Source organism: Oncorhynchus masou, chromosome 7, assembly GCF_036934945.1.
Source record: "Oncorhynchus masou masou isolate Uvic2021 chromosome 7, UVic_Omas_1.1, whole genome shotgun sequence".
Classification (NCBI taxonomy): Eukaryota; Metazoa; Chordata; class Actinopteri; order Salmoniformes; family Salmonidae; genus Oncorhynchus; species Oncorhynchus masou.
This window is the reverse complement of record NC_088218.1, coordinates 17,632,514-17,657,523: the sequence shown is the minus strand read 5'-3', so window position 1 is coordinate 17,657,523 and position 25,010 is coordinate 17,632,514. Positions and strand designations below refer to the sequence as shown.

General features: G+C 43.7%; 1 protein-coding gene across 2 annotated transcripts; it reads left to right on the top strand.

Moving 5' to 3' along the window:
- The first annotated feature begins 10,808 nt into the window (after positions 1-10,808).
- On the top strand, positions 10,809-24,420 carry LOC135543408 (nardilysin-like). Of its 2 annotated transcripts, XM_064970643.1 has the most exons (32): positions 10,809-10,888; positions 11,828-12,052; positions 12,262-12,493; positions 12,577-12,658; positions 13,198-13,351; positions 13,448-13,521; positions 13,620-13,715; positions 13,862-13,984; positions 14,175-14,232; positions 14,326-14,399; positions 14,572-14,641; positions 15,942-16,019; positions 16,104-16,224; positions 16,583-16,641; positions 16,782-16,836; positions 16,925-17,029; positions 17,250-17,373; positions 18,648-18,734; positions 18,813-18,932; positions 21,269-21,320; positions 21,593-21,743; positions 21,825-21,952; positions 22,045-22,210; positions 22,315-22,346; positions 22,488-22,626; positions 22,736-22,783; positions 22,878-22,930; positions 23,189-23,272; positions 23,471-23,561; positions 23,646-23,762; positions 23,906-23,995; positions 24,095-24,420. In XM_064970643.1, exons 2-32 carry the CDS (start codon positions 11,853-11,855, stop codon positions 24,323-24,325), a joined length of 3,294 nt encoding a protein of 1,097 aa, XP_064826715.1. In that variant the 5' UTR covers positions 10,809-10,888; positions 11,828-11,852; the 3' UTR covers positions 24,326-24,420. The 2 variants fall into 2 exon arrangements, with proteins under 2 accessions (XP_064826715.1, XP_064826714.1); XM_064970642.1 differs by lacking the exon at positions 10,809-10,888 and having other exon boundaries at positions 11,727-12,052.
- Positions 24,421-25,010: the final 590 nt, after the last annotated feature.

The window sequence follows — 25,010 nt, the reverse complement described above, 5'->3', positions numbered from 1 at the left end:
GCAGGCCTGGCCTACATACCGTTACAACCATTTCCAGTTCAATTTCACGTTGATCTCAGCTTACATTAATGTGAATTACCTATGGGTAATGGAGTAGTACTTATCTCTATCTATCTCTCTCGCTCTCTCTCTCTCTCTCTATATATATATATATCTATATATACGTCTCTCTCACTCTCTCACTATGTCTCCCTCTCTCAATCTCTCTCTCCTGACAGAGATAAAAAAGGGGAATCTTTTCTCGTAGATGTTTATCAGAGAGAGAGAGACTGAGGCACTTCCAGTAATGTCAATGTGTGTGTGTGTGTTTGTTTGTGTGTGTGTGTTAGATGATGGTTATAGATTTCAGGGCTCTCAGGTGCATTAGTGTATGATAACAGTTTTCCCACAAAGTTATAATGCACAAACAATGGAAACACACACACGTACATTCACGCACACACAAAAGGGGGAACGCATACACATGGTATAGGACCAGATACAGTGCCTTCGGAAAGTATACAGACCCCTTGACTTTTTACACATTTTGTTACATTACAGCCTTTTCCTGAAATTTATTAAATACTTTTTCCCCCTCATCAATCTACACACAATACCCCATACTAACAAAGAGAAAACAGGCTTTTAGAAATATGTAATTTCCATAAGTTTTCAGACCCTTTTCCAATGATCATCCTTGAGGTGTTTCTACAACTTGATTGGAGTGCACCTTTGGCAAATTCAATTGATTGGGCGTGATTTGGAAAGACACACAGCTGTCTATATAAGGCAAAAACCAAGCCATGAGGTTAAAGACAGGATTGTGTCAAGGCAAAGATCTGGGGAAGGGATTGAACTCAATCAAACATCTCAGGAGAGACCAGAAAATAGCTATGCTGTGACACTCCCCATCCAACCTGATAGAGCTTGAGAGGATTGTTATTTATTTTACTAGGCAAGTCAGTTAAGAACAAATTCGTAGTTTCAATGCCGGCCTAGGAACAGTGGGTTAACTGCCTGTTCAGGGGCAGAACGACAGATTTGTACCTCGTCAGCTTGGGGATTTGAACTTGCAACCTTTTAGTTACTAGTCCAATGCTCTAACCACTACGCTACCCTGCCGCCCCAAAGGATCTGCAGAGAAGAATGGGAGAAACTCCCCAAATGCAGGTGTGCCAAGCTCGTAGCATCATACCCAATGAGACTTGAGGCTGTAATCACTGCCAAAGTTGCGTCAACAAAGTACTGAGTAAAGGGTCTGAATACTTATGTAAATGTTATCCCCGTGTGACCTAATTTCAATGTGTACTGACATGTATGTGTAACTGATAGACACACTCACAGACACATGCTTTAGTTGTAGTTTTTAAAATATTTGTTTATAAATAAGTCTGTAATGTCTATGTTAATTTTTTAAATATATGTAAATTCTAAAGTATTTTTGTTTGTAATGTATTTTTTTGTTATGTGTCAGACCCAAGGAAGACTAGCTGTCACCATTGGCGTTGCCTGTTGGGGATCCTAATAGAAATCATACAAGGAGCCAACAGAGATGCTAATCAGATGCCTCTGTCTATTCTCTGGGGGTAGTGCTTTGCACTGTGTGTGTGAGTGTACTTTATAGACTGTTGGAGGAGCCTCTAAAATAGGTAATCTATTTATACTCTGGTGTTAAGAGCTGTCCAGCGCTGAAATTGACTGCATTATTTCCATCTCTTCTCTTCCTCTTTCAAGTTATTTTCTCTGCAATGTTAAAACTGACAAATACCTCATCTTTCTTTCTCTCTTTCCCTACTCTCCTATTCCGTGGACTCTACCCAGCCAGAGACAAGACACTCTGCTCTGGCTTCTACTCACCTCTGATCTCTTGCATTTGGTTCTGGACACACACACACACACACACACACACACACACACACACACACACACACACACACACACACACACACACACACACACACACACACACACACACACACACACACACACACACACACACACACACACACACACACACACACACACACACACACGCACACACACACACACCAGCTAATTAATTAAACCTCTTGCTTTAATTAGGGTTTTAATCAGTTGCCATGGGAACCTTGGCCCTTTAAAATCTAAAGTCAGACTAAGTACACACACACACACACACACACACACACACACACACACACACACACACACACACACACACACACACACACACACACACACAATTAAACAATTAGGGTTTTAATCACCAGCTAATTAATTAAACCTCTTGCTTTAATTAGGGTTTTAATCAGTTGCCATGGGAACCTTGGCCATTTAAAATCTAAAGTCAGACTAAGTACACACACACACACACACACACACACACACACACACACACACACACACACACACACACACACACACACACACACACACACACACACACACACAGAGTTTACAAATATAATATAAATAAATAGCATAGAATTACAGAGTAGACTGTATTTTTGTAAGTATTGTTGAATCTTCCCTGACCTGGTCCTGCATTAAACAGACTGAAGTCTGTGGTTTCATTAGTCATTAGCAGGATATCCAGCATATTATCATTAGTCAACAGTCTGTTCAGGAGAATGAGAGTCTAATTTGTGTCCCTGCAAACGGCCCAAAAGCAAGGTCATGTCCTCTTGATGCTATGGGGGCGCTATTTCATTTTTGGATGAAAAACGTTCCCGTTTTAAACAAGATATTTTGTCACAAAAAGATGCTCGACTATGCATATAATTGATAGCTTTCGAAAGAAAACACTCTGACGTGTCCAGAACTACCAAGATATTTTCTGTGCGTGCCCTAGAACGTGAGCTTCAGGCAAAACCAAGATGAGACGGCATCCAGGAAATGAGCAGGATTTTTGAGGCTCTGTTTTCCATTGTCTCCTTATATGGCTGTGAATGCGAGAGGAGTGAGTCAACCCTTTCTGTCGTTTCCCCAAGGTGTCTGCAGCATTGTGACGTATTTGTAGGCAGATCATTGGAAGATTGACCATAAGAGACCACATTTACCAGGTGTCCGCCCGGTGTCCTGCGCCGAAATTGGTGCGCAAAAGTCAGCTGCCAGTATTTTTCCATGGGATTCAGAGAGGAAAGCAAGCTTCCACGAACGATATATCAATGAAGAGATATGTGAAAAAACACCTTGAGGATTGATTCCAAACAACGTTTGCCATGTTTCGGCCGATATTATGTAGTTAATTCGGAAAAAGTTTGACGTTGTAGGTGACTGAATTTTCGGTTCGTTTCGGTAGCCAGACGCAATGTAGAAAACGGAACGATTTCTCCTACACACAGACGCTTTCAGGAAAAACTGCGCATTTGGTATGTAACTGAGAGTCTCCTCATTGAAAACATCAGAAGCTCTTCAAAGGTAAATGATTTTATTTATTTGGTTATCTGGTTTTTGTGAAAATGTTGCGTGCTAAATGCTACTCAAAATGCTATGCTAGCTTTGCATACTCTTACACAAATTAGTCAATTTCTATGGTTCAAAAGCATATTTTGAAAATCTGAGATGACAGTGTTGTTAAGAAAAGGCTAAGCTTGAGAGCAGACGCATTATTTTCATTTTATTTGCGATTTTCAGAAATCGTTAACGTTGCATTATGCTAATGAGCCTGAGGCTTTAGTCACGATCCCGGATCCGGGATGGGGAGTTCCAAGAGGTTTTAAGCAGTCGCAGTCGCATGTTACCGAGGTAAAGACAGTTTCAATTTGGATATTCAATGGATATTCGCGCTTTCAAACCTCAATAGCTTTCAAACCACTTGAGCCACAGACTCCAAATAAGTGTCATGATGTTGGAAAAATTGCGCACAACATTGCACAGGTCTTATTTTCACGATTTGAACATTAATTCGCTTTCCAAAGCTAATAAACATGTGGAGATGAGAGCAGCATTTTGTATTCCAAGTTGAATTAGTTAGGGAGCGTAAACAAAGTACAAACTTTTTTCATTCAAATTTCAATAGCTCCTTGGTCATGTGGCCTGGTGACTTCAAACAAGGTTCAGAATGTCCACTGACTACCTTCTATATTGCACACCCTTTAGTTTGTCCATTTTCATCTCACAAGATTTTACATGAATTTTTCCAAATGTAAAGTTTCAATAGCTCCTTGGTCGTGTGGCCTAGTGACTTTAAACAAGGTTCAGAATGTCCACTCAGTGGGCCTACACATTGCACACCCTTCAGTTTGTCCATTTTCATGTCACATGGTTTTACATGAATTTTTCAAAATGTAGAATTTCAATAGGTCCTTGGTCATGTGACGTGGTGACTTCAAACAAGGTTCAGAATGTCCACTGACTATACCTTCATATCACACACTTTGACGTCTGTCTACTTTAGCCTCATGCTATTAGACTTAAATCTGTAAGCTTTGCAGGCCTTCATTTTACATGTGTGTTAAACAAAATGTTCAAGTCAACAAATGTTCTATCCTCGCAATAATTATCTTTCACATGGACACTGAAAAGATCCGCAAATGGCTTTATGTGGTTTGGATCAAGGACGGGAGAGGTGTTCGAACAGAGGTGCTTAAAGGAAGGAGCACAGGTAGGCCTCGTGAAAAACAGTGTTTCATATGCTCTTTTTAATCACAGTAATAGGCAGTGATTTGTCAGTCACAGTGAGCTTGATAACGTGAAGGAATCCTTTTCATAGCATCACTTTCATATACTGTACATTATGACAAATCCTTCTACGTTGAGTATTAGAACGCAGTTTACTAAACCTGATAATGACTTGATATTTGAGTGCATTCACAACAAGCCACCTGCAGACAACTTACAAAATGCAATATTGCATTTGAGGGTTCGTGTTTTCTGATGAAAATTGTTATTTGATGGCCTACCATGGCCTACTATTTCTAACTGGGAAAATAAATTCCTACGTCTTTTGTGAGTAAAATAATTTTTCCAAAAGTGATTTAGGTACATTTTTGTGAAGAGGGATGAGGGTTGTGATATGGGTCTTTTAATAGTAAAATCATTTAAGGGATCAATACATTTCTATATTGCTTCCCCAGTAACTGCATGAACCATCAGGCCAAGTGTTTTTGGTTGACCCTGCTGGACAGAAAGAGAAGGAGGAATCGGAACACGCTGCATTCAAATTCAGGTCATAGTTATTCCATTGTACTGGATCTAATACATATTAGCATTTTACATACATTCATAAGTGTAATACTTTTTTATTCCATACTGTGAAAAACTCTCTTGGCTGCTGGCTCTGTCACTTTCAGACAAGTGCAGAGCAGACTTGAACCACATGGGTTCTCTGTAAAGAGAGAGTAATCCAAAAGGCACAGACACACCCCTTGACTTTCAATTGGCATCGTTGACCTGTATGTACTCTCTCCTGATTGGCTCTGTGGTGCACAGTCTGGCAGTCTGACTAAAGTGCCAGAGGTATGAGGAGAGACATCCTCCTTTTGTATTTGTGGGAACAAATATTTCCGAACCATTTGGATCCTGTTCTTGGACAGTTAGAAGACACAATGCATCAATGCAAAAAAATGTATTACTAATTACTGTACATGAGTAACCTCAACCTTGGGGGTCTAAGGGTGTTTGGGCCAATAAATAAAATAAAGTGCCAACTTTTCTACAACTGACTAGTCTCTCATGCCCCTATGAACGGGGACACAGGGCAAGAGTTTTTAATCTAAACCAGCCATTTTTTACTTGACACGTAGTAGAAGTTTACCAGATAAGAATGTGACAATACAGAGGTGGATGCAAGATGCAAGCAACGATGGTTTAATGAATACAGTTTACAGCAGCAACAGGACAGACAGACTGTACTCAGACGGAATCCGACCCAGGGACTCAGGCGCATCATCCGATGAAAGCGTGCTGAGAAATCCAGGGGAGTGTGTCCGGATGGGTAGGAAGGAGCACAGCAGATAATCCACACAAGGGAGGCGAGAGAAGAGCACGGACACACGACACAACCTCAGGGAAGAAACAACGATCTGACAACAAGAAACATTGGTTACAGAACATATAAAGGGAAGATAAGTGGTTCCAGCTGGCGCAGACAATCAGGCCGAGATTGGGAACCACGCCCACACAAACACGAGAGAGAGAGAGAGAGAGAGAGAGAGAGAGAGAGAGAGAGAGAGAGAGAGAGAGAGAGAGAGAAAGAGAAAGAGAAAGAGAGAGGGAGGCAGTGGATTCATGAACCGTGACAAAGAAGTCAAGAAGATCAAAAAGTAGATTGTTGTAAGGGTGTATTACGTCCTGTGCAGGCCCCATTGTCATATCCATTCTGGATTCTGAGTGGTAAAATCATAGCCGAAAAATGCCTCTATGTAAGTGTATACATTTTCTGCCAAGACAGAACTGCCAAAGGGGGTGCAGATGCAATCTACTGCAGAGAGTTTAGGTGACCTAAACTGGGATATGCGTAACACCCCGGCCATTCTACAATCTAAACTAGATGCCCTCAATCTCACCCAAATTATCATGGAACCTACCAGGTACAACCCCAAATCCGTAAACTCGGGCATCCTCATAGATATCATCCTGACCAACCTGTCCTCTAAATACATCTCTGCTGACTTCAACCAGGATCTCAGCGATCGCTGCCTCACTGCCTATTGCCTGTGTCAGTAATGGGTCCGCAGTCAAACGATAACCCCTCATAAGGGTCAAACGCTCCCTAAAACACTTAGGCGAGCAGGCCTTTCTAATCGACCTGGCCTGTGTGTCCTGGAAAGATATTGACCTCATTCCATCAGTAGAGGATGCCTGGTTATTCTTTAAAAATGCTTTCTTCACCATCTTAAATAAGCATGCCCCGTTCAAAAAATGTAGAACCAGGAACAGATATAGTCCTTGGTTCACTCCAGACCTGAATGCCCTTGATCAGCACAAAAACATTCTGTGGCGTACTGCATTAGCATCGGATAGCCCCCGCGATATGCAACTTTTCAGGAAAGTTAGGAACCAATATACACAGGCAGTTAGGAAAGCAAAGGCTAGATTTTTCAAACAGAGATTAACATCCTGTAGCACAAACTCCCAAAAGTTATGGGACACTATAAAGTCCATGGAGAATAAGAGCACCTCCTCCCAGCCGCCCACTGCACTGAGGCTAGGAAACATTGTCACCATCGATAAATTTACGATTATTGAGAATTTCAATAAGCCTTTTTCTACGGCTGGCCTTGCTTTCCACCTGGCTAACCCTACCCCGGTCAACAGCTCTGCACCCCCCCACAGCAACTTGCCCAAGCCTCCCCATTTCTCCTTCACCCAAACACAGATAGCTGATGTTCTGAAAGAGCTGCAAAATCTTGACCTCTACAAATCAAACAGGCTAGACAATCTGGACACTCTATTTCTAAAATTATCTGCCGCAATTGTTGCAAGCCCTATTACTAGCCTGTTCAACCTTTCTATCGCATCGTCTGAGATCCCCAGAGATTGGAAACCTCTTCAAAGGGGGAGACACTCGAGACCCAAACTGTTACGGACCTATATCTATCCTACCCTGCCTTTCTAAGGCCTTCGAAAGCCAAGTTAACAAACAGATTACTGACCATTTCGAATCCCACCGTACCTTCTCCGGTATGCAATCTGGTTTCCGAGCTGGTCATGGGTGCACCTCAGCCACGCTCAAGGTCCTAAACGATATCATAATCGCCATCGACAAAAGACAATACTGTGCAGCCGTATCCATCGACCTGGCCAAGGCTTTCGACTCTGTCAATCACCACATCCTCATCGGCAGACTCAACAGCCTTGGTTTCTCTAATTACTTCCTCGCTGGTTCACCAACTACTTCTCAGATAGAGTTCAGTGTGTCAAATGGGAGGGACTGCTGTCCGGACCTCTGGCAGTCTTTATGGGGGTGCCACAGGGTTCAATTCTCGGCCGACTCTTTTTTCTGTATACATCGCCCTTGCGGCTGGTGATCCTCTGATCCACCTCTACGCAAACGACACCATTCTGTATACTTCTGGCCCTTCTTTGGACACTGTGTTAACTAACCTCCAGACAAGCTTCAATGCCATACAACTCTCCTTCCGTGGCCTCCAACTGCTCTTAAATGCAAGTAAAACTAAATACATGCTCTTCCACCGATCACTGCCCGCATCTGCCCACCCGCCTAGCATCACTACTCTGGACGGTTCTGACTTAGAATATGTGGACAACTACAAATACCTAGGTGTCTGGTTAGACTGTAAACTCTTCTTCCAGACTCATATTAAGCATGTCCAATCCAAAATGTAATCTAGAATCTGCTTCCTATTTCGTAAAACAAAGCATCCTTCACTCATGCTGCCAAACATACCCTCGTAAAACTGACTATCCTACCGATCCTCGACTTCGGCGATGTCATCTACAAAATTGCTTCCAACACTCTTCTCAGCAAACTGGATGCAGTTTATCACAGTGCCATCCGTTTTGTCACTAAAGCACCTTATACTACCCACCACTGCGACTTGTATGCTCTAGTCGGCTGGCCCTCGCTATATATTCGTCGCAAGACCCACTGGCTCCAGGTCGTCTACAAGGCCATGCTAGGTAAAGCTCCGCCTTATCTCAGTTCACTGGTCACGATGGTAACACCCATCCGTAGCACGCGCTCCAGCAGGTGTATCTCACTGATCATCCCTAAAGCCAACACCTCATTTGGCTGCCTTTCGTTCCAGTTCTCTGCTGCCTGTGACTGGAACGAATTGCAAAAATCGCTGAAGTTGGAGACCTTTATCTCCCTCACCAACTTCAAACATCAGCTATCTGAGCAGCTAACCGATCGCTGCAGCTGTACATAATCTATTGGTAAATAGCCCACCCATTTTCACCTACCTCATCCCCACAGTTTTTATTTATTTACTTTTCTGCTCTTTTGCACACCAATATCTCTACCTGTACATGATCATTTATCAATCCAGTGTTAATCTGCAATATTGTAATTATTCGCCTACCTCCTCATGCCTTTTGCACACATTGTATATAGACTCCCCTTTTTTCTACTGTGTTATTGACTTGTTAATTGTTTACTCCATGTGTAACTCTGTGTTGTCTGTTCACACTGCTATGCTTTATCTTGGCCAGGTCGCAGTTGTAAATGAGAACTTGTTCTCAACTAGTCTACCTGGTTAAATAAAGGTGAAATAAAAAATAAATAAAACATTTGTCATACTGCATTGATATTTGATATTATTTATAACGTGTTACGCTTTGTTTTGTTTTGATTGAATGTTTTGCTTGCCAACGGTGGTTCCATGTGCTGTAACTAGGAATGAAGACAAAAGAGTTCAACAGAGTAAAGAACACCACCTGGAAATGCAGTCTTTGTTGTTGAAAATGTATGCTATACCCCATCCACACTGAAGAGGCTCTGACATGTACATCAACCAGGGATAAAGAGAAAGTTAACACTGTGAAATGTTTCATACTTAATTGAAGTTAAGTGTCTGTTGACATGTTGGAAAAAATTAAAGGTCTACAATTTCTGTTTTTCAATATTACATTTTTATTCATTGATTTACTGGCCACCATTACTGTGGTTACATGTTCAGTATATGTATTGACCAGCAAACCCACTGCAACCTACCTCACCAGCTCAGTGTGCAATATAGAAGGGTCGTCAGCGGACATTAGGTCACATGACCAAGGAGCTATTGAAATTTTACATTTAGAAAAATTCATGTAAAACGTGGGAGATGAAAATGGACAAACTAACAGGTGTGCAATGTGTAGGTCCACTGAATGGACATTCTGAACCTTGTTTGAAGTCACCAGCTCACATGACCAAGGAGCTATCGAAATTCTACATTTTCAAAAATTAATGTAAAACCATGTGAGATGAAAATGGACAAACTAAAACGGTGTGCAATATGTAGGCTCACTGAGTGGACATTCTGAATCTTGTGGACACTACCTCACCAGCTCAGTGTGCAATATAGAAGGGTCGTCAGCGGACATTAGGTCACATGATCAAGGAGCTATTGAAATGTTACATTTTGAAAAATTCATGTAAAATCATGTGAGATGAAAATGGACAAACTAAAGGGTGTGTAATGTGTGTCTATGCCATCAGGTTAGCTACAACCAGTTTTTAGGAGTAATGGTTAATAAAGAGCTATTGAAATTTGAAAAATTTCATTTGTCACTATGTTGACGGTCCCTAATTGCTGTTGGTGGACGTAAGGAAAACGACAGGCGAATATCCGTCGAATATCCAACTTGAAACTATGTTTACCTCGTCTCGCACGTTGAACTGTAAAGCCCACAGACCATCAACAGACAAACTCTATCAATATCTGCCTGTTGTCGCCTACCTCCTAGCGGCTCAACACTGTCACTGGAAGGTTTGGAATTTAGGAAGCAATTTCATAGAACGTATCACTTGTATTCTACTGTATCTGCATCACAATGTACAGTAAGTAGCCTATCTCAAGCCTGTCCATGGACAAGCCAACTAGCGACTGTAACTACCTCGATGCAATGAATGAGTGCTGAAAAATATTAACTCATTATGGACTGCTGTAATGCGGGACTGTGGTAAGTATAGGTCCTGCCAGACAATTTGTAGACCCTCTCCATTTTGTTGTTGCTCCTAGTGACACAGTATTTGTTAGTTACAATGTAACAAACAGTCTCGTGTTGCTGCTACAACGTAACCACAATGTGAAGAGGAGAGAAGTTCCCACGTGTCGGGTATTTTTGCCCAATCACGATCGTTCAAAGTTCCCCTAATCACGCCCTCGGGTGTGTCTGCCTTGTTTCTGAGCAATCAAATGTTGCAATGTTGAAATGCTCTTCGTTTTCAACGAATCAAGCCGCCCCTTATGGCAAAATAATCATCCTACCATATGCAGGGGGATCACTAGTTTCCATCCCTGTGATACCAGGAAGCAAGGTATGGAAACATCGCCGGGACCAACGCTACTTCGTTAGCTGTCAAACTTGAAAAAACACAAGTGTCATTTCTAGGACAGAGAACCAATTTGAAGTATACGTTCCTGTAGTAGAAACGTTGGGTGGGGTTTGACATGTGTTGCGTGTGAGTCGCTAGCCTAGAAAAGTCTGAGACTGTTGTCGGTCGACCGTGGTGAAGTAGCCCGTAGCCTGCTATCTCTGTGTTACTGTATATTTAATCTTATTGCCATGTTGTAACCGATGTCTCGCTTGCTACAGTTTGCTGCTAGCGATATAAGTTGGCTGACTTGCAGTGCTGACTGAGCCTACATAAAGCCCGCAGAGAGGCGATCCGCAGAGAGGCGATCCGGGGACCGTGCAGTGTAGGGCACTGGGGTTGTTTTTTCAGCTGACACACAGCTGAATACGGGCGTTGGGTGAATAGATGTATTGTCGCCTCATCATCACTGTCATTGCATCTGTTGAATGTGTCTGGCATGACCATCTTTTTTTGACAGCTGATCAAACTAACACATAGATGTTTGCGTCACAGTCTTCCTTTAAATAACTGTCATTTATTGCACTTCTTGACAGACATGTCATTAAAATACAATATTATCTGGGTAGTCTAGCTTAAGCAATACTTTTAAATGAAATGAAGTCCAGCCCATCACCATTGCTGTCCTTAGAGTGACACAGTGTTGGCCAGTAGAGCAGGGCCATTCAGTTCCAGGGCCCAAACCCCTGTGGTTGTCATCCTTCCCTGCTAATCAGGTGACTGACTCAGACCTGGCACCCGAGGTGAATGGACTCTCTGCCCGATCAGTGACATGAAGGAACTTCCAAGTAGAGAAGAGTCCCTCCAGACCTGGAGTTGAACAACCTGTCTATTGGTTTCCCTGTGTCCTATTCACCGTGGCCCGCTGTTGTCGCCTCACAGTGCCAAAGTGTCGTCGCTATTCAGAATGCCACAGACCAACAAGTCCAGAAGTGCCTCAGCCAGTGGCTCTAGTACCGGACCGGACCGAGGGGAGGAAAGAGAAGAAGAAAGAGAGGAAGCTGAGCCAGAGCCAAAGGTCCAAGTCCAGGAAGCAGGGGATGGAGGAGGAGAGAACACTGGAGACCCAGAGATCATCAAGTCCCCTAGTGACCCCAAACAGTACAGGTAACATCAACGTTTACCTTACACACCAACGTTTGTGTGTGTATGTGTGTGTGGGGGGGCTGGGGGGGAGACAGTCTGAGAGAGAGAGACTGTGTTTGTCTTTCTTTCCAGTAAAAAGTAAACAGCTGGAGGGCCAAATTGTGTGTGTGGTTGTGTCAGCATCTTAGGATAAGAGAATATTGTTTACCTCTGTCTAACCCTTCCCACAGGTACATTGAGCTGACCAATGGGCTTCGAGTTATGCTAATTTCAGATTTTACTGGTCACGCCTCCTCTGGAGACGACGAATCAGAGGAGGAGGAGGAACTGGGGGAGGAGGAAGAGGAAGAAGAAGACTCAGGAGAGGGAACAGAGGAAGAGTCTGAAGAAGATGACAAGGACAGTGACTTTGAGGATGATGAGGATGGAGGGAAGAGGAAGAAGGGACGCTCAGAGAAACAGGTGAGAGGGTGACCTGAAGAGGAAATAACAGCACATTAGCAGCAATAGTAATAAGGGTATTGATGATTGTGTGTGTGTGTCAGTCTGCAGCGGCGCTGTGTGTGGGTATTGGCAGCTTCAGTGACCCTAATGACCTCCCAGGCCTTGCCCATTTCCTGGAACACAGTGAGTAAGATGACCCTTGAACCTTAAGGATGAGATTGTTTGTTTTGTTGTGATAAATCTGATTCAATGCTGTGTTTGTGACACAAGGGGATATAAAATAGACTTTCCTCTCTTCCCTCTCCCTCTCCTCCCTCTCTCCTCTCCTCTCTTCCCTCTCTCCTCCCTCTCTCCTCTCCCTCTCCTCCCCTCTCTCTCCTCTCTCTCCTCTCCTCTCTCTCCTCCCCTCTCTCTCCTCTCTCTCTTCCCTCTCTTCTCTCCTCTCTTCCCTGTCTCCTCTCCTCTCTCTCTTCCCTGTCTCCTCTCCTCTCTCTCTTCCCTCTCTCCTCTCCCTCTCCTCCGTCTCTTTTCTCCTCTCTTCCCTCTCTCCTCTCATCTCCTCCCTCTCTCCTCTCCCTCTCCTCCCCTCTCTCTCCTCTCCCCTCTCTCCTCTCCTCTCTCTCTTCCCTGTCTCCTCTCCTCTCTCTCTTCCCTCTCTCCTCTCCCTCTCCTCCCCCTCTCCTCCGTCTCTTTTCTCCTCTCCTCCCCCTCTCCTCCTGTAGTGGTGTTCATGGGCAGTGAGAAGTACCCATCAGAGAATGGTTTCGATGCCTTCCTGAAGAAACATGGGGGCAGTGACAACGCCTCCACGGACTGTGAGAGAACCGTCTTCCAGTTTGACGTCCAGAGAAAGAAATTCAGAGAGGCTCTAGACAGGTCAGCAACACACCACCATTATAGTCTCTGTGCCTTGTCTCTTGATTCGGATTAGTCCATCTGACTCTGTACCTGTCTGTGATTGGCTCTCTCCAGATGGGCCCAGTTCTTCATCAGTCCTCTGATGATCCGAGACGCCATCGACAGGGAGGTGGAAGCTGTCGACTCTGGTGAGAGGCATTCTGGGAATTATTTTTTGTTTTTGTCCTTATTCAGACCTTATGCACTGGTTATGTAGTGACCTGCTCCCCCTTCTCTCTTTTATCAGAGTACCAACTGGCCAAGCCGTCTGACTCTCACAGGAAAGAGATGTTGTTTGGGAGTCTAGCGAAGCCAGGTCACCCCATGGGCAAGTTCGGCTGGGGTGAGGGCAGACACACACACACACACACACATGAACTACTCTGTGTACTGTGTTGTCATGTGTAAACGAGACAGATGTTGTGTAATTGTGGTATGTGACTGAGCTGTTGTCATGGTTTCAACCGGTGGTTGTCATGGTTTCCCCAGGTAACGCCCAGACTCTGAAGACAGAGCCCAGGAAAAAGAGGATCAATGTTTACAAGAGGCTCCGCTCCTTCTGGAAGAGACATTACTCTGCCCACTACATGACCCTGGCTGTGCAGTCTAAAGGTGACACACACACACACACACACACACACACACACACACACACACACACACACACACACACACACACACACACACACACACACACACACACACACACACACACACACACACAGAAACAGAGAGAGAGAGAAAGAGAGACCGACTGCTCAGTCACACATGTAACTCTGTTGTCCTCCTCTGTTGTGTGTAGAGAAGATGGACACTCTAGAGGAGTGGGTGAAGGAGATCTTCAGTGGAGTGCCCAACAAGTGAGTCTCAGCTGTAGATGAATCCCTCACCATTCATCCATTCATATTATAATGTGGCCATTTAGCGAACACTTACTGAACCCTGTTCCTCAGTGCTCAGCCCAAGCCGGACTTCTCTGAGCTGCTGGATCCCTTTGATACTCCAGCCTTCAACAAGCTGTACAGAGGTAGGAACACCTGCTCTATTGAGCTGACCTGCACAGCCTTCTCTCCTGATCTCCATTAGAGCCATACTGCTTCAGTTCAGCTCACTGAAAACAGGATTTTGAATGGGAATCAATTGTTGGTTCCCAAAAAGATATGCTCACAAGTGTAGTAAGACATAGCTGTGTGTTTCAGTTGTTCCTGTGAGGAAGGTCCATGCTCTGACCATCACCTGGTCCCTGCCTCCTCAGGAGAAACACTACAGGTAAGAAACACAACTATAGATAATACAGCTACTCCAGATAGTACAGCTATTACAAATAGTACAGCTACTACAGCTATTACAGATAATACAGCTACTACAGATAATACAGCTATTACAGATAATACAGCTATTACAGATATTACAGATAATACAGCTACTATAAATATTACAGATAATACAGCTACTACAGACAATACAGCTATACTGCTACAGATAATACATATAATATAGCTTCTACAGATCATACAACTATTACAGATAATACAGCTACTACAGACAATACAGCTATTACAGATAATACAGCTACTATAAATATTACAGATAATACAGCTATACTGCTACAGATATTACAGCGGCTACAGATAATACAGCGGCTACAGATAATACAGCTACTACAGATAATACAGCTACTACAGATAATACAGCTGCTACAGATAATACAGCTACTACAGATAATACAGCTACTACAGATAATACAGCTACTACAGATAATACAGCTACTACAGATAATACAGCTGCTACAGATAATACAGCTACTACAGATAATACAGCTACTACAGATAATACAGCTACTACAGATAATACAGCTACTACAGATAATACAGCTACTACATATAATACAGGTATGACAGAAAATACAGATAATACAGTTATGACAGATAATACAGGTATATAATACAGGTACTACATATAATACAGCTATTACACATAATACAGCTGCTACAGATAATACAGTGACCACGGATAATACAGCTATTACAGATAATACAGCTATTACAGATAATACAGTGGCTACAGATAATACAGCGGCTACAGATAATACAGCTATTACAGATAATACAGCTATTACAGATAATACAGCTGCTACAGATAATACAGTGACCACGGATAATACAGCTATTACAGATAATACAGCTATTACAGATAATACAGTGGCTACAGATAATACAGCGGCTACAGATAATACAGCGGCTACAGATAATACAGCTACTACAGATAATACAGCTATTACACATAATACAGGTATATAATACAGGTACTCCAGATAATACAGGTAATACAGATAATACAGCTAATATAATCTCTACTTCTCTCTCGCTACATATAATACAGCTATTACAGATAATACAGATACTACATATAATACAGCTATTACAGATAATACAGCTTTATAACAGAGGAACTACAGGAGAAATACTACAGTTGATGATGCACCTCTCTCTCTGCCTCACTGTTTCTGCCCCTCTCCATCCCCTCATCCTGTTCTCTCTCTACATCTCTCTCTCGCTCACTCTCTCAGGGTGAAGCCTCTCCACTACATCTCTTGGCTGATTGGTCACGAGGGAACAGGCAGCATCCTATCAATTCTCAGGAGGAAGTGAGTCAGAACTACATAATCCATAATGCACCACTTTATAGCTATATTTATGTGGTAACTGTGCTGAGGTGTGTGTGTGTGTAGGTGCTGGGCCATGGCTCTGTTTGGAGGGAACAGTGAAACAGGCTTTGACCAGAACTCTACCTACTCCATCTTCTCCATCTCCATCACACTCACTGACCAAGGATTCCAGAACTTCTACCAGGTTACACACACACACACACACACACACACACACACACACACACACACACACACACACACACACACACACACACACACACACACACACACACACACACACACACACACACACAAAAACCTATTTTCCTTAACCCTAACCCTTTTCCCTAACTAATTATAATCCTAACCCTAGTTATAAACCTAACCCCTAAGCCTAAAATTGTATTTTTACAAGTGAGGACTGTCAAAATGTCCTCACTTCTCTGAATTTTAGTTGGCTTACTATTCTAGTGAACACTTTTGGTACTCACAAGTATAGTAAAACATACATACACACACTATTGGTACACAGTACACACATTATCTGTGTTTCTCTTCAGGTGGCTCACCTGGTCTTCCAGTACCTCAAGATGATGCAGAGCCTGGGCCCCCAACAACGGTAGTGTCTCTGTGTGATTAGGGCTTCATTATAGGCATGTGAAAGGCAGAATATGTGCTTTATTTATACAGTATATGAGTATCTATCTCTCTACCTCTCTCTATCTCTCACTCTCTCTCTTTCTCTCTCTATGTTTGTAGGATCTATGAGGAGATTCAAAAGATTGAAGCCAATGAGTTTCACTACCAGGAACAGGTAAATACTACCAACATTCTCCTCCTATCTACAGGAAAGTACAGGAATGAATGCACCCAACCAAACGATGCACCCCTGTGTGTTTCAGACGGACCCTATAGAGTATGTGGAGGATATCTGTGAGAACATGCAGCTGTTTCCTAAAGAACACTTCCTCACCGGAGACCAGCTCATGTTCCAGTATTCACCTGAGGTACGGACTGTGTGTGTGCGTGTGTTTAGGTGATTGTTGTGGCCCTTTTCTTGCTTACTAAGCTAATCTGGTGTGTGTGTGTGTGTGTGTGTATGGAGAAGGTGCTTTCTGAATCTTTAAGTGTCCATGCACACAAAGACCTTTGAAATGTTTGAATGCTTCTTAAATGTAATGTGATTTGTTGATTCAAATAAAATATTTCTTGTGTGTGTGTGTGTAGGTGATCAGTGCGGCTCTGTCCTTGCTGACTCCAGACAGATCCAACCTGTTGCTGCTCTCTCCAGACCATGAAGGCCACTGTCCCCTCAGGGAGAAATGGTTTGGGACACACTACAGCGTAGAGGGTGATACATACATACATACATACATACATACATACATACATACATACACACACACACACACACACACACACACACACACACACACACACACACACACACACACACACACACACACACACACACACACACACACACACACACACACACACACACACACACACACACACACACACACACACATGCCTACTACAGTGCCTTCAGAAAGTATTCACACCACTTGACCTATTCTACATTTTGTTGCGTTACAGCCTGAATTCAAAATGGATGAAATAGTTTTTCTCTCACCCATCTACACACCATACCCCATAATGACATAATGATAACTGAAAACATGTTTTTAGAAATGTATTTGGATTTTATTTGGATTTGGCCCAAACATAACGCTTTCAATTCAGGACATAAAGTTTATTTCTTTACCACATGTTTTGCAGTTTTACTTTAATGCCTTAATGGAAGCAGGATGCATGTTTTGTAATATTTTTTATTCTTTACAGGCTAGTGTTGTGGAGCAACTACAATGTTGTTGATACATTCTCAGTTTTCTCTTATCACAGCCATTAAACTCTGTAACTGATTTCCTTCCTCTCTGGCAACTGAGTTAGGAAGGACACTTGTGTCTTTGTTATGACTGGGTGTGTTGATACACCATCCGACATGTAATTAATAACTTCACCATGTTCAAAGGAATATTCAATGTCTGTTTATTATTATTTTTTTACCCATCTTCCAATGGTGCCCTTCTTTGTGAAGCATTGGAAAACCTCCCTGGTCTTTGCGGTTGAATCTGTGCTTGAAATGTACTGCTCGACTGAGGGACCTTACAGATAATTGTATGTGTGGGGTACAGAGATGAGTTAGTCATTCAAAAATCATGTTAAACACTATTATTCATCACAGAGTGAGTCCATGCAATTTATTATGTGACTTGTTAAGAAAATGTTTACTCCTGAACGTATTTCGGATTTTAGGGGTCGAATACGTATTTACTCAAGACATTTCAGCTTTTCATTATTAATTCATTTGTAAAAAATGTCTAAAAACATAATTCCACTTTGACATTACGGGGTGTTTAGACCAGTGACACAACATCTACATTGAATCCATTTGAAATTCAGGCTGTAACACAACAACATGTGGAAAAGGTCAAGACGTATGTATACCTTCTGAAGGCCCTGTATGTGTTTGCATTATTAGAGGACCAGAACATATCAACATGGTCCCAGTATGTAGAGGAAGAGAGAGGGTGTCCTGATAGTTGTCTCTTCTCTGTCCAGATATCCAGCAGGAGTGGAGAGAGCGCTGGAACGGAGACTTTGAGCACAGCTCTGACCTGCACCTCCCTGTCGAGAACAAGTTCATCGGTTAGTGTGTGTGTGTGTCTGTGTGTTTCTGTGTTGTGAACCTTCCTAATGTGTTCATATTTCGTGTCCTCCTTCCAGCGACTGATTTCAGCCTGAAGCTGTCTGACTGTCCTGATACTGAGCTGCCAGTCAGAGTAACTGCCAACGACCGAGGATGCCTCTGGTACAAGAAGGACAACCAGTTCAACATACCCAAAGGTGTGTGTGTGTTAGGACTGTGACGGTCAATGAATTTTGGATGATGGTAATTGGCCATCCAAATCACGCAATCTCCGTAATAAACATTTGAATAGTAATAAAAAGAAATTGAATGGGCATCCCCATTCATGTCAATGATGGCATCATGGGTGGACTGGTAATCATTGCGAGTGTACCCACAGGAGCAAAGCAGGAAGTGTAACCATCAATATGTGCCGTGATTTATTAGTTCAACCAGAGAAGAAGAGGCAAAGCGAGAGGGTTTACTCCGCCCAAATTCTATCCACGAAAATAAGACCAAGAAGTGAGGATTTTTTTGTATGGAGGTCAATGAGAGAGTGTTGAATTTCGTCAACAAAAAAATATAATTGCTATATTGCTACGTGAGGCTTATTTGATCAAATATATGTTTCGTAATGGTTAGGTTGTTACGAATGCTCTGATATAAGTGGACGCACGTGGAATTTGGCCAGGTTGGAAAAAAACTACTTATATCCGTTGTGCCTGTTGTTCACACACACGTATTTGCCCTCTCATTGGCTAGAATGGTCCCACCTGAATGCCTTTCAAATTTGAGGACATATATTTCCATTGTTAGTGCGGTCACTCTACTATCTTGTCAATATAATTGAAAATGTTTGATTCAACTCAAGTGACGTTACAAAAAATGCATTTCATTACAAGAGCCACATCAGTTAACATCATTCGAATGAACATTCTACATGACCATGGAAGCCGTTCCATCCCAATGCCATGCAGCCATCCCTAGTGTACCCATGAGTTTACCAGTCAAATTGCCAGAGTAAGAAATTCCAAGCATATAGAGCCTATTAAATGATTATTCTAATTGATAATTCTATGGTTCCAAGCCCGTTCTTTTCATGTGTGCTGCCGTTTCCTAGGCAACCGACGACTCGTTTGCTGCAACACCTTGCTTGTTTCCACTAGGAGCAATAAAGTCACGCTGTTTAGAGTACGTGTAACGGCAGAAACAGACTCCTCCGCACACATTCCAGGCCGTCCTCTTCGTACCCCAAAAACACAAATGATGACGGTTATTTTATTTTCATAATGGTTTTCATCCGTACGGTAATTGTGCCAGCCCGTGTGTGTGTTTCAAAGTAACTACTTTATAACACAAAAACACACACAATCTAGCGTCAATGTCCACATGTTCTCTTCAAGGAAAACTCCACCCAAAAACGTTTGGTATTTGTTTCATTAGTCCATTGTTGATATAGTCCAAAAATATCAGCACTTTATAACTTGCATCATACTGGCTTGAAATTCTGTATTTTGAATGTTATTTATCTTGAAAACATGATTGCTGACATGCAAAACATTTTGGGACTATATCAACAAAGGACTAGTGAAACGAATATCAAAATATTGTTTTTGGGTGGAGTTTTGCCTTAATCTCTATCTGGTACAGCCAGTAGAAAACTGTTCACCCCTCTGAGCCTGGTTCCTCTCTAGGTTTCTTCATAGGTTCCTTCCTTCTAGGGAGTTTTTCCTGGCAACTGTTCTTCTGCTGTATAAAGGGCTTTATAAAATACATTTGATTGGTTGAGTTACTACAACAGTGAACAATTAAAATGGTCAATAACTTTACTTTCATTGATCTGACGTTTCCTCTCTCTCCTTTGCTGATCTGTCATTTCTACTCTCTCTGTTGATCTGATGTTTCCTCTCTCTCCTTTGCTGATCTGTCATTTCTACTCTCTCTGTTGATCTGATGTTTCCTCTCTCTCCTTTGCTGATCTGTCATTTCTACTCTCTCTGTTGATCTGATGTTTCCTCTCTCTCCTTTGCTGATCTGTCATTTCTACTCTCTGTTGATCTGATGTTTCCTCTCTCTCCTTTGCTGATCTGTCATTTCTACTCTCTCTGTTGATCTGATGTTTCCTCTCTCTCCTTTGCTGATCTGTCATTTCTACTCTCTCTGTTGATCTGATGTTTCCTCTCTCTCCTTTGCTGATCTGTCATTTCTACTCTCTCTGTTGATCTGATGTTTCCTCTCTCTCCTTTGCTGATCTGTCATTTCTACTCTCTCTGTTGATCTGATGTTTCCTCTCTCTCCTTTGCTGATCTGTCATTTCTACTCTCTCTGTTGATCTGATGTTTCCTCTCTCTCCTTTGCTGATCTGTCATTTCTACTCTCTCTCTGTTGATCTGATGTTTCCTCTCTCCTTTGCTGATCTGTCATTTCTACTCTCTCTGTTGATCTGATGTTTCCTCTCTCTCCTTTGCTGATCTGTCATTTCTACTCTCTCTGTTGATCTGATGTTTCCTCTCTCTCCTTTGCTGATCTGTCGTTTCTACTCTCTCTCCTTCAGCGTACATCCGCTTCCATCTCATCTCTCCGGTCATCCAGCAGTCAGCCAGGAAGTAAGTCCAGGGTTTAGTTAGCCATTAGCCAACAATTGTTTCACAGGTAGAGATTGTGCCAAAACTGCTAGCCTCTCGAGAATGCAGCCATAGCTAGGAACTGTTTTACACTGTTTTTGAATCCTGTTTCTCTCTGCTTATCTCCCCCTCTCCACTCTCTCTCATCCCCAAACCTCATTCCCCCCTCTCTCTCTCACTTCCTCCCCTCTCTCCACCCGCCACTTCCTCTCTCGCTCTCACCCTGCCCCTCTGCTCTCTCTCCCCCTCCCTAGCCTGGTGTTATTTGACCTGCTAGTGAACATACTGGGTCATAACCTAGCAGAGCCAGCCTACGAGGCTGACGTGGCCCAGCTGGACTACAAGCTGTCAGTAGGAGAACATGGACTGGTTATCAAGGTCAAGGGCTTCAACCACAAACTGCCTGTGAGTTAGACCCATATGCGCCACACACCACACTCACACACAAGGATGATGATGATGACGATGGTGTTCCGTCCTCTGTAGCTCCTGTTCCATCTGATCCTGGACCATCTGGCTGACTTCTCTGCCTGTCAAGATGTCTTCAATATGTTCTCTGAGCAGCTCAAAAAGGCCTATTTCAACATCCTCATACGACCTGAGAAACTGGGCAAGTAGGTCACGCATGTGTGTGTGGGTCTGTTTGTTGGTGTGTGTCCCATCTCACCATTGTCTTCTCTCTCCCCCACCAAACACACACTCTCAGGGACGTGCGGTTGTTGGTCCTGGAGCACGGTCGCTGGTCCACGGTAGAGAAGTACCAGGCGCTGGCAGACGGTGGTCTGACTGTAGAACAACTGATGGAGTTCAGCAGAACCTTCAAGACCCAGCTCTATGCAGAGGGACTGGTGCAGGGGAACTTCACTAGCCAGGTGACTGGACCATGAAAACACACACACACATTACACACCCTTTCCACCAAACCCTCTTGTATGATTTCTGCCATTTATTAAAGTGGGATCTGTTTTCTCTACAGGAGTCAATCCAGTTCCTGCAGTACGTCACTGAGTAAGTTTACACACACACACACACACACACACACACACACACACACACACACACACACACACACACACACACACACACACACACACACACACACACACAACTATCTTTGCTGTCCTCTCGCTGTCCTCGTCTGTCTGTCAGTAAGCTGCAGTTCTCCAAGCTGCCAGCAGAGGTCCCAGTGTTGTTTAGAGTGGTGGAGCTGCCTCTGAAACAGCACATCTGTAAGGTCAAAGCACTGAACAAGGGAGACCCAAACTCAGAGGTCACAGTCTACTACCAGGTACACACACACACTGGTACAATTCATCTGTTCATGACTGATTTACTCGCCTCTGACATTCATTCACTCTCTTCTCTTCCTCTCCCCTTCTCCCCCTCTCTCTCTCCAGTCTGGTCTGAAAAACCTCAGAGAACACACACTGATGGAGCTGCTGGTGGTGAGTACACCAACAACCATTCATCATTTAATCCCCTAACCCCTCATCCCTTCTTCCTCTGACCTCTGTGTTGTTGCTATTGTTGTGGTTCCAGATGCACATGGAGGAGCCCTGCTTTGACTTCCTCAGGACAAAAGAGACTCTGGGGTCAGTGTCTGTGTTTTATACTTTTCTGTCTCTCTGGTGACTAAGTAGACCATGGAACCTCTGGAAAGAGTAGGAGTGTTAAACCCAGTGTCCCAACCTTCCTGAGTGTCCCAACCTTCCTGAGTGTCCCAACCTTCCTGAGTGTCCCAACCTTCCTGAGTGTCCCAACCTTCCTGAGTGTCCCAGTATCTAAACCTTCTCCAGCTTCCAAATGGCTCAGTCAACTTAAACCCCTCTCCCTCTGTCTCTCTCCTCCAGGTATCATGTTTATCCAACCTGCAGAAACACATCTGGAGTCCTGGGCTTCTCTGTCACTGTGGAAACACAGGCCACCAAGTTCAAGTGAGATCCTCATACTGACTGTATGAACCAATGCCATTGTGCACTGCAGTGACTTTGATGTGGTCTTCCCAAGGCTAGCAGTACTATCTCTTATGACCTGTAATGCCCCTTATAGTAATGACAGTGGGCTCTCTCTCTCCATCTCTTCTCTTCTCTCTCACTCTCTCCCCTTCTCTTCTCTCTCCATCTTTCTTTCAGTACTGAGCTGGTAGAGTTGAAGATAGAGGAGTTTCTGTCTTCCTTTGGAGAGAAGTTGAGTGCCCTGACTGAGAGTGCCTTCAACACACAGGTGTGTGTTTCTGACTGACTATATATCTGAGTGTCCTGGAGTGTACTTGTTGAGCTGAAGGTGTGTGTGTGTGTGTGTGTACAGGTGACTGCGCTGGTCAAGTTAAAGGAGTGTGAGGACACACACCTGGGAGAGGAGGTGGACAGGAACTGGGCCGAGGTCGCTACACAGCAGTATGTCTTCAACAGGCTTCACAGAGAGGTGAGACACACTGGACAATTTCAGTTTTTCTGTTTTTGTGGTGTGTGCAGAATTTTGTAGTTGCTGCAGTAGTTGTTTTCTGTAGTTGCTGCAGACGTTTCATGTGCGACTTCGTGTGCTTACGTGTTTGTGTGTGTGAGTAGATTGAGGCCCTGAAGCAGATGACGAGAGCAGAGCTGGGATCCTGGTATCTGGAGCACCGCGGATACAACTGCAGAAAACTCAGTGTACATGTAAGTGTGTGTGCATAGGTGAGCAGTGTAATCAATGTTTAAGAGCTGTGTGCGTGCGTGTGTGTGTGTGTGCGCTCTAACATCAACCTCCCTCCCTAGGTGGTGGGTTTTGGGCCGGAGGAGGGCGACCCCCCAGGAGATGACGAGCAGAGTCGTCATGGCAACGGAGAGAGGGATGAGGAAGAGTGCGGCAGTTCGTCCTACGGTGAAGTGTCCAAACTGACCTTCCTCCCCGCCTCGCCCAAGATGGCCGCCGCTACAGCCATCATGGACATTCCTTCATTTACCCAGAGCCTTACCCTCTTCCCATACCACAAGATCATCCAATAGACTACCAATATCTATTTTCTCAATATTTCTTTCAAACTCTCTCTCCTTCATTGCCTGACCATAACGTCATCTAATAAACTCAATGAAATACACTATCACTGTCTTTGGGGCTGACTCTCTCTATCACCTATGTAACATAGTAGATATTCACAATATATCACAACTTCTTGTTCATTACTATGTCTCATAAGGCTTTAAAACTGCACCTCGGCCTCCCGGGTGGCGCAGTGGTTAAGGGCGCTGTACTGCAGCGCCAGCTGTGCCATCAGAGACTCTGGGTTCGCGCCCAGGCTCTGTCGTAACCGGCCGCGACCTGGAGGTCCGTGGGGAGACGTACAATTGGCCTAGCATCGTCCGGGTTAGGGAGGGCTTGTCCGGTAGGGATGTCCTTGTCTCATCGCGCACCAGCGACTCCTGTGGCGGGCTGGACGCAGTGCGCGCGAACCAAGGTGCACGGTGTTTCCTCCGACACATTGGTGCCGCTGGGCTGGCTTCCGGGTTGGATGCTCACTATGTTAAGAAGCAGTGCGGCTTGGTTGGGTTGTGTATCAGAGGACGCATGACTTTCAACCTTCGTCTCTCCCGAGCCTGTATGGGAGTTGTAGTGATGAGACAAGATAGTAGCTACTAAAAACAATTGGATTCCACGAAATTGGGGAGACAAAGGGGTAAAAACCAAAACAAC

Coding starts and splice junctions, on each gene's coding strand:
- LOC135543408 (XM_064970643.1), top strand. CDS start 11,853: ATGCCACAGACCAACAAGTCCAGAAGTGCCTCAGCCAGTGGCTCTAGT. Junction 16,837..16,924: donor AGTTTCACTACCAGGAACAG/GTAAATACTACC, acceptor TGTGTGTTTCAG/ACGGACCCTATAGAGTATGT. Junction 21,953..22,044: donor CGACCTGAGAAACTGGGCAA/GTAGGTCACGCA, acceptor ACACACTCTCAG/GGACGTGCGGTTGTTGGTCC.